General features: G+C 59.9%; 1 protein-coding gene across 1 annotated transcript in view; it reads left to right on the plus strand.

Moving 5' to 3' along the window:
- FASTK (Fas-activated serine/threonine kinase) overlaps window positions 1–9,211 on the plus strand; it is a 13,803-nt gene extending 4,592 nt beyond the window's left edge. Inside the window, exons 5-8 of the mRNA XM_009330230.1 lie at window positions 586–677; window positions 1,080–1,716; window positions 2,098–2,212; window positions 9,108–9,211. Coding sequence (XP_009328505.1) covers window positions 586–677; window positions 1,080–1,716; window positions 2,098–2,212; window positions 9,108–9,194 — 931 coding nt within the window. The 3' untranslated portion in view covers window positions 9,195–9,211. The remainder of the gene's footprint in view (window positions 1–585; window positions 678–1,079; window positions 1,717–2,097; window positions 2,213–9,107) is intronic.
- The last annotated feature ends 372 nt before the right edge of the window (window positions 9,212–9,583 follow it).

Genomic DNA, 9,583 nt, shown 5'->3' on the forward strand with positions numbered 1-9,583 from the left:
CACCCTACTGCCTTCCCTTGCAGGTGGGCAGTGCAGTGTCACTTGGGACGCGGGGTCTGTGACCTTGTTCTGGCAGGATCTCAGCCAAGGACAGTGCCAGGGTAAATGCCCGTACATGAGCTCTGAAGCCTGTAGAGGAGCAATATAGGATCATAGAATCATTTAGATTGCAAAAGACCCTTAAGATCATCGAGTTCCAACCGTTAACCTAACACTGCCAAGTCCACCATTAAACCATGTCCCTAAGCACCACATCTACACGTCTTTAAATACCTCCAGGGATGGTGACTCAACCCCTTCCTTGGGCAGCCTCTTCCAGTGCTTGACAAGCCTTTCAGTGAAGAATATGCTGTTGGTGTAGCAATATCAGGAGGAGCTTTTCTGCTGAATGAGCTGAAGCATGTCCCATCCTTGCCCCAGAACAGCAGAGCCCAAAGCTAAAGGCTCTCCTTATTTCTCACTCCCAGGGGCCTCCATGTCTCTGCGCAGATGTGCTCAGAGGGAGAACACGGGTCGGCAGTGCTCGAGGGGGGCGGGCTGGGGGCCCTCCCTAGTGTGTCCTCTGACTCTTCTTTTTCCCCTCAGTTACAAGGGGCTGGTGGCTGAGGCCCTGCGGCAGCTGGTGGGAGAAGAGTGCTATCGGCAGGATGAGGTGCTGCCCCCAGGATACTGCACAGGTAGCCTGGCTGGGCACCCTGCTTCGGGGCAGGGCCATGGCTCCGGGGAGGGGGCTGGCAGTTGGGATTTGGGGAGCTGTGGGTGCGGCAGAAGCCCTGCGGCTGCCTGGATGCTCGGGGGAGGCCCAAGGGTGTGAGGTTATTCAGGGCAGAACTAGATTTGGCTGCTTTGTCACCACCTTCCCCATGATACTGCCTTCGCCCGGCGCTTCGGGACGAAGCTCCCAGAGCCGCCCCCGCTGCAGGAGGGCTCAGCTGGGCCAGTGCAGCAGGGGGATCCCCTCTGTGCTCCCATCTGGGCTCTGGCGCATCTCACACCCTGGGGCACACGGGGTCCCCGAGCTCATGTCCCATCAGTATCGGGGTCTTGAGGCCTGGTGCTGATCTGTGTTCTCTCTGCAGACTTCCTGCTGTGGATTAACCGCTCAGGCACCGTGCTGCCTCTCTCCCGTGTCCCTGCGGCTTCCAAGGCTCCCTCTGCCCACACTACAACGTCCCCTGCTGCCATTTCCTTGCGCTCCAGCGTCCTGGCCCTCACCTCGGACTTGCAGGATTTTGCCCCGTTTGCTCCAGAGACGCCGAGCAGCCCCCCGGGCTCCCGAGAGAACAACCTGGCTGGGCGGTTCCTGCCCACGCTTTGCCCTGCCCCAGGGGGCCCCTGCTACCAGCCCCCCTCGGACTATTACTGCGGCCTGAGCAAAGAGTCTTCCCTGGAGAGCCAGGGCAGTTCCACGTTAAGCAGCCCTTCCGAGTGCCTCTCTGCGCAGCCGGCTGGCACTCCTGACTGCTCGCCCAGGGGCATCTCTGCAGCCACCCTCTTCCAGTTCCCCATCAGCAAGATTCTGGAGGAGGAAGAGGAGGCTACCGCCGGCTGCCCTGGGCACGATCACAACTGCTTCCAGGGGGAGCAGGCCCAGGAAGAACCAGAGGAAAGGAGCCCACCCCCCAGCGAGGACGCCTGCCCTCCACCCTCTCCGTGCCGGCCCAGCCCCAAGCGAGGGCCAGGCGATGGGCCGCAGGGAGCTGAAGAGATTCAGAGGTACCGAGCAGGGCCGGTCCGTGTCCCCACTCCCTTCCGGCAGGACAGCCGCCTCGGGCCCGCACCAGCACTGGCTTCAGCTCCTGCCCTCCCCAGCAGTCGGCCCCGGGCCCTCCTGCCCTGCGCTGTTAGGTGCCCGGCGGCAGCGCGGGCTGTGCTGCAGAGAGCCTGTCCCCACCGCCCCCAGGCCCTGGGGTGCAGCTCGTCCCAGCCCGGGTACGGCTGACCCTGCCACCAGTTGGGTGCGGGAGGCGGGGGGTGCTGCCCTTCATCCGCCACTCTTAGGGGGACCAGGCGCGGGCGATGCTGCTGCCGGTCCTGCCTGCAGGGTCTGTGGTGTGGGGTAACGCTGCCCTCCTCCCCCATCTCTGTCCTCTGCAGGGTGGTGCTGTCGGTCAATGACAAATGGCATTACTGCCAGAACTCCGACATACTGGTGGGCTCGCGAGCCATGAGGGACAGGCACTTGCGACTGCTGGGCTACTGTCTGGTTCAGGTAAGCGGGGGGCTGCTCCCTTCCCTTCCCCTCCTCCCCCTGGGCAGAAACCGCCCGTGGCTGTGCAGCAAGATGGGCTCCAGGCTGGAGAGCTGGCATCCCCACTGTAAACACTCCCGATGGGAGCCGTCCTTCCACACTTGCTGCTTGTGAGAGGAAGCAGTGACTCATCCTCACGGCTCCTTTTTGCCCTCCCCCACCCCACCCCAAGACTTTTTCCACGCAGCTGGTGGGTGAGACTAGCCCCGGTGCCCTGGCGGAAAGCACGGACAAGGGGACAGCCCCTCCTGTCCGCTGGTCCTGCAGGAATCCCGTCCTACAGGTCTGCCGCCTGGAGCTGAGACCCAACCCGCGCCCTGGGCAGGGAGGGGAGAAGGGGAAGCTGCTCAGCCGGGGCCCGGCAGACACGTTGTCAGTGGCGGGGGCGGGCGGGGGGGGGAAATCAAGTGGGGGCATAGCTCAGCCTGATACCCTTTGCTGTAATCCTGGCTGTCGGTTCTGCAGCATGCCTCTTGCCGCTGTGGGCGGAGGTGAGGCGAGCCTCCCTTCAGTGCCTGTTTCAGAGCCCTGGCCTCTTTGGTTGCAGCCTCTGGCTGGTCTGTGGTGAGAGGTGTGAACAGAGAAGCCCTCGAGGCTTCACCACCGCCTTCGCAATTGTCTTCAGTTTTCTTTGGGGACTTCAGATGTTGTTTTAAGGTGTGCAGCTTCTACAAGACTATTTGTGGCATGATTTTTTAGCTTGAGGATAGATCTTTCTGAGGAAAACAACTCAGAAATGCAGGCCTCTTACCCTGTTTACTTCTCCACTTCAGAAGTCACGTGAATTACAGTCATAGATCTACCAAGCAGCCTCATAACCATTTCTTAAAGCTTCTTACCTCCCCTGCTGCTGATGGTGCAGTGTGCCAACACGAAGCTGCTCCTAACTTCATAATTTGCAACGTACATAGTTCAGAAGCCCTTTGTTTATGCATAGCTTTGGCAGTCCTGTGACTCGAGTTGTGGTATTTCCTTGGAGATCCCAAATTGCAGAGCAGTGGAGCAGGACCAGATCTCCTGTGCAGTGCGCCATGGGTCTCCCTTGTGCTGGCATTCAGGACGGGGTGCCCAGGGCTGGCCGTGTCCCCAGACAGCAGGGCCAGCCATGTCCCCAGACAGCAGTGGGGCCGAGCAGCTTGTCACACGCGCCGGCCCCTGCCGCTGGGCTTGAGGCCAGTGCCACAGGCTCTCACTGTGTGTCTGGGCTCCAGGATGTCCTGGGTCAAGGAGGGTGCTTGGTATAGCTGCCGCCGCTCCCGGTTTTGTGCCACCATGTCTGAGAGCCGAGGGCTGCCCTTGCCTGCCTGCCCTGTGCCCAACGCACCCATGGCAGCCGGGGACTGTGCTCACCCTGCACTTGGCCCAGCTGGGGGGTCTGTGCCCCATCTCAAACTGTCTCTGGTGACTGTTACTGCTTGGGTCTGCGCCCCTGCTGTGGGTCAGGGCTGCAGTGGGAGGCTGAGGCCGCTGACCAGCGGCCCAACAGGGTCTCTGAGGAGCAAGGAGGAATGGGCAAGGGTGCAGGCAAGCAAGAGCATGCTCTTGCTCCCAGTGTGCACAGGGTCAGGTGCTCTGTCTGGCAGCGTGTGGTTAGGCGTTGGGACCTGCATGACCGAGGCGCAGGAACTCTTCTCTGCTCAGCATGCCCGATCATCATACAGCCACTAGTGCGGTTAGCTCCCTTTGGGTGCATGAGAAGAGGCTCTCTGGTCCCATCCCCTCTATTCCCTCTCCAGCAGCAGACAGTGGCAGATCGTTAGAAAATGAGTGGGAAGTGGATCATGAATAGTCCAAGGACTCCTGCACCAGAGCATGTGTCTGTACAGCTGTGTTTAATCGCCCTGATGGACCTCTTCTCCATGAGCGTTCTATTCCTCTGAGCCTGTTCTTTCTTCCACACCTGCAGCGTCCGGTGCCAACAAGCTCCAGGCAGTATTACCTGCAACAAGCTCTGTTTGTTTTAAACCTGCTGTCTGGTCAGCCGACGTGGTGCTGCCAGGTCTGGTACCATGAGGGAGTGAAGAACAGCTCTGCGGTTACCTTCTATGCTTGTGGTTCCAGAGGTCGCTTCCCCTTGGCCACCCCTTTGAGATGGAGAACCCCAGGCAGTTCAGCTTCTTCCGGAGTTGAAGCTGCTTCACAGCTTGGTTGTTCTTCTTGCTCTTCTCGTTTGAGGTTTATTTCCTCTTCTTCTGACACCTTTACAGAATCGCAGAGTAGTTGAGGTTGGCAGGGGCCTCTGGAGATCATCCAGTCCAACCCTGGCTCACCTAGAGCAGGTTGCTCAGTACCACGTCCAGTCGAGTTTTGAATGTCTTGGAGATAGGTTGCTTTCTGGGTAACCTGTTCCGGGCTCAAGGCCGGTGCTGCTTTACCCTCACAGTAAAAGAGGGGTTTTTCTTATGTTTGGGGGTGTGTGTGTGTGTAGCTTAAGTTTAAATGGGATTTCCAATATTTTAGGTTTGTGCCCATTGCCTCACTCTCTGTCACTGGGCACTGCCAAGAGTCTGGCCCTGTTTTCTTTACAACCTCCTGTTGGGTATTTGTACATATAGATGAGATGCCCCGATCCTTTTCTTCTCCAGCTCTGTCAACCTCTTCTCACGTATCGCGTGCTTTAGTCCCGTAATCATCCTTGTGGCCCTGTACTGGACCCGCTCCAGTATGCCCATGTCTTGTTCTGGGGAGCCCAGCACTGGACACTGCAGATGTGTCTCACCAGTGCTGGGTAGCAGAGAAGGATCGGCTCCCTCGACCTCCCCGTGGTGCTCTTAGTACAACCTGGGACGCTGTTGGCCACCTTTGCTGCAAGGGAGCACTGCTGGCCGGTGTTCAACTTGTCCATCAGGACCCTTAGTCCCTTTTCTGCAAAGTCACTTTCCAGCCGCTTGGCCCCAGCCTGTCCTGGTGCATGGGGTTATTCCTCCCTAGGCTCAGGACTTGGCCATTCCCTGCCAGGGGGCCGTTTCTCCAGCCTGTGTAGGTCCTTCTGAATGGCAGCACAACCATCTGGCGTGTCAGCCGCTCCTCCCTGTTTTGTACTGTCTGCAGCCTCGCTGGGGGGGCACTCGGTCCCATCGTCCAGGTCACTAATGAGGATACTAAACAGTATTGGCCCCGGTACTGACTGCTGGGGTATGCCACTAGTGACTTGGTCCAGCTGGACACCGTGCCTCTATTCGCAGCTCTTTGAGCCTGGCAGTTCAGCCCTCCTTATATTTAAGGCCTTCTCTTGTTGGCTGTTGTATTGCCATGTGTGAGCTCGATCGGCGCTGGACTGCCTGTCGTGTCTGGCACACTGCTAAGCAGTCTGGGTATGTCTTTGTGACTGTGCCAGGGCCTTGCTCCTCCTTGGATGCCATTGATCTGGTAGCAGTCGCCGGTGTGGATTTGTCAGTGCCTCTGAACACAGCTTCCTTCCAAGAGAGCCTGCTCCCTTTGTGGCACAGCGAGCAGGGGCTGCCCACGGTGACTGCAAAGGACATTGCCAGGTCTTGCACCCAGACCCTTCCTTGCCTCCATCCTCTGGTTGGACCTGCATGTTGCTTCCACCCTTCTGACAGGCGGTGGGAGTGCCATTGCAGGGTCACCTGCCTCAGATCCTCTACTCTGCCCACAGATGCTCTGGGTCTCAGCGCTTTCCAGGGTAGATGTTTTTCTCCCTGGTGGTCCTGACCTTTTATTGACAGCCTGCTCTTTTTCCTCGGAAGGTTCTAGGTAAGGACGGGCTCCTTCCTTCCCAGGATCCTGCCCTGAATAATGGCCAGATTTGATGTTCCCACAAACCCTGTCCTGGCTCAGGCACTATTCACTTCCAGCCTGTTCGGTTGAAGGAGCTTTCTGTGCTGTTGATCCTTCCTTAGTGTCGGAAGGGCAAGCCCACTGGGGAGGCAGACCCTGCAGAGCTGGGCAGTGAGGAAAGGAGCTTGAAGCAGTGGAAGGAGGTGGCTCTGTACCAGAACTGCCGGAAACCTTTGATTCAGACCCACTGCAGCCAGAGGACTTGGTTCCTCCTCTCCAGGCAAAGTTAGTAGCCGCCTTCACCCCTGGCCTATGTGGGACTGTTGGAGAACAGTGCCTGTCTACAGCCTGTTCACTGTCCTGGGGGCAGTGTGCAGTTTGTCTGTGTTGCCCGTCCTCACTTTGCTCTTTGCCCTGTAGCACCTGTGTCAGGATCTAGCCGTTCCACGGAGTCCCTTCAGGGAGTGTTTCTGCCCATTCTGCTTTGTGTTCTTCCATGTTCTCTGCAGCTTGGGAAACTGGTGGGACTTGTGGGAACTGACCTGAAGGATGAAAACCCCCACAGCTGGCTCTCCTGGGCCAAAGGTTCTGTTCTTGGTCTTTGCATTTGTGCCAAGTTTTCCCACCCTATCCCTTCACAATGCCTACTACTAGCCCTGTTTCTCAACGAGGCGGTGAGAAAAAGCTTCCTCCTTTGCAGGCAAACTCCTATGTGTCACGATCTGCAACTCCTGAGGGATGGCAGTGGCCTCTCCAAGCAGCCTTGGATGCTTCTGGTATAGTAGACCACCCCCTTGCCGTGTATGGAGCACTGGGTCCACGCAGGCTCCTCCAGAGGCCAGGCTCCAGCCCTGCTCTGGAGAAGTGTCTTCACAAACGCAGCCCCTCCAGGGCTCGGGTCGCCTGGTATCTGTGAACAGTGGAGGGCCAGACTAGTGGCACAGAGCCGAGCGCTGTGTCACTTCCCCACAGAGAGGGATGCTTTCCCCCCCTGCCATGTCCCCGACAGCATCTCTCGGAGCAGGCTGAGGTGCACCAAGGTCGCTAGAGCTGCCTCTCTTCAGGTGCAGAGCTCGTCTGCTCAGCCCCAAGGGCTGGAAAGGGCAGGTGAGGTTCTTGGCCAAGAACTTTCCTGCGTAGCTCCAGCGCCAGCCCTGTGTCGCTGACTCTCAGCAGGATCTCCAAGCCTGAAGGAGAGCTTTTCTTGTACTTCCTTATTCCCGGGGGGACGGAGCAGGACTCCTCTAGTGCCTTGAGTAGCAAAACACACCAGGGGCTGGACTGCAGTCGGGGTGAACACACAGGTCCTGTTACCGCAGTGTAATGCCTTTAGCCCTCTCCTGTGCTGCCAGACAGGGCTGAAGTATGGGTCACGGTTACCCTTAGTCCTGCTCCATGAGCACTGGTGGTGCCTTCTGGGATGTTGGACCAGCAGAGCTTCCAGCCACCCCAACAAGTTTTGGCCCCCAGCCCCTGATACCGATGTGGAGGGAACACTGGTGGTAGCTGGAGTCTCCTCTTGTCCCTGTGGATCCGTTCCTGCAAGGCTGCCGCGTGCAGGTTTGCTTCATTCCCCCAACCTTTGGTGCTCCCAGCCTGGTGTGGGGATGGATGCCCAGCCACACGTGCAAGCTGGAGCTGGGGCTGTCACTATGAGGTGACAAGCCCTGGGTCGGGAGGGCCTTGAACTGTGAACGGGTGTTTTTAGAGAAGTGCCTGCCAGGTTGTCCCCAGACTGGTACTGAGGGGAGGGACAGGGCATGGTCCCAGGCCCATCTCTTCTCCCATCCCTGTGGGTGCATCTGTCTCGTGGTCGGGGTGGCCCAGGGCTCGTGGCCTTTCGGCGGGGTGCTTAGCTCCAGGCTGTATTTGCTCTTCAGGGGCAGAGAGCGCTCCTGATGCCACAGAGTGACATCCAGTCCAGCTTTCCCGGTGGGGTCCCCACTCCCCCTTAGCCCTCCCCTCAGTACCCCATACCAGTTACCCTGGGCAAAGGGAGGGGTGTTTCCATTTTTATTAGTCCCGGTGCCTTCTTTCCTTAGCAGACAGAGTTAAAATGACGTGTTGGGGAAGAAACCGTTACCTGGGCTCGGCTCACTCTCACAGCCCTTTCTTCTGGTGGGAGGCTGACGGGTGCTGTTGCTCTTCCACACGCTGCCCGCTCCCAGGAGCAGTTTCATGCCACCCCGTCTGCTGGAGAGCCTGCAGCAGCTGAGCCGGAGCGCAGGGTCGCCTGTTCCCCCGCACGTCCTGGGCAGGGCTGATGTCCCTTTCCAGCCTGCTGAGCAAAGCCCCTCTGGCCCTGCCCTTCCCTCTCTCACGTCTCGCTGCTGCACCTTGGTCTCTGGTGCCGGTTCTTGTTTGAGGGAGGCCAAAAGCACAACCAGACCTCTTCAGGGCTGTGCAGCGGGCACCCGCTCCATCCTTCTCTGCGGCAGCGGGCCCCTCCTCTCCCTTGCACGGAAAACCACCTTCCCCTCATCTCCCCTCGCCGCCAGGCGGTGGACGAGCTGCAGGCTCCCCCACCCTCCATGGCAGGAGGGTGGCTGGGTTTTGGTCTTCATCCCTCCCTGGAGGTTGGTGACTGGGGTTCAAGGTTGGGGTGAGGCTTGCGAGCTCCCCTGGCCCTGCAGTGCCGCGTGTCCTCCCTGTGTGTGCTGGGCCCCGGCCCAGCTGTGGTGGGGATTGGGGATGGGGGTGCCTGCAGGTGCTCTCTGCTGTCGGCAGGGGGGGCAGGGGCAGCTGGCCTCACGGGGCAGCCAGGTTCGGGGGTGAAGCCCTGGGAGGGCAGAGCCAGGGCGGGCAGGCACTCAGGGACTCGTCCCCCCCGGGAGGTAGCCCCGTTGCCGTGCCTTGCCCGGGGCTGAGCTGGAGCAGAGTGAGCTTCCTCTGCCTGGTGGTCAGTGGGATGCTGAGCTGGGGCTTGTGTGCTCCTCCTGTGCCCTCCCCCCTCCTTGGAAGGAGCAGCACTGTTGTCCTTCCCCCGGGAAGGGTCCCGAGTCCTGGTTCTTCCCCCTGCCGCCACAGACTACTGTCCCAGGCAGCCTCGGGCTGGGTGTTGATGGTGGTGCTGGTGGTGGAGCTGCTCTGATGGTTTCTCCCTGTCCCCTTCCAGCTGCCCTACACGGAGCTGGAGAAGGTGAGTGGCATCGAGGAGGCCAAGCACTACCTGCGGCAGAAGCTGAGGGAGCTGCGCTTCTGAGGGATGGATGCCTCGAGTCCCGGGCTCTGGGCGGGGAGGGGGCAGAGAGGGGTGGGCACAGGTGGGTGCTGCCAGCCCCTTTCCCCTGGGGGTGGGACACGGAGCTGCCACCTGTCCCAGGGGGGCACGGGGCTGGGCCATGGGCACCTGCTCCTCGATGTGGGGCTGGGGTAGTGTGAGATATTTATTGCCGTTAGCGGGGGGAAGGGGTATGACTTGACTGGTGCATAGGGGAGTATTTGGGTCTATGCTGCTGGGGGGGGCGGGGAGGGAGGGAAGGTCCTTTGCTGCCCCCCCTGCCCTGGCCCTGTCGCCCCCAGCCCTGTCTGCAAGGGTCGCTGCAGGGCGGCCTGGCCTGGCTTCCCCGCAGCACTGCGGGAGGGGGGGGC

This window comes from Pygoscelis adeliae, unplaced genomic scaffold (assembly GCF_000699105.1).
Source record: "Pygoscelis adeliae isolate BGI_AS28 unplaced genomic scaffold, ASM69910v1 Scaffold348, whole genome shotgun sequence".
Lineage (NCBI taxonomy): Eukaryota > Metazoa > Chordata > Aves > Sphenisciformes > Spheniscidae > Pygoscelis > Pygoscelis adeliae.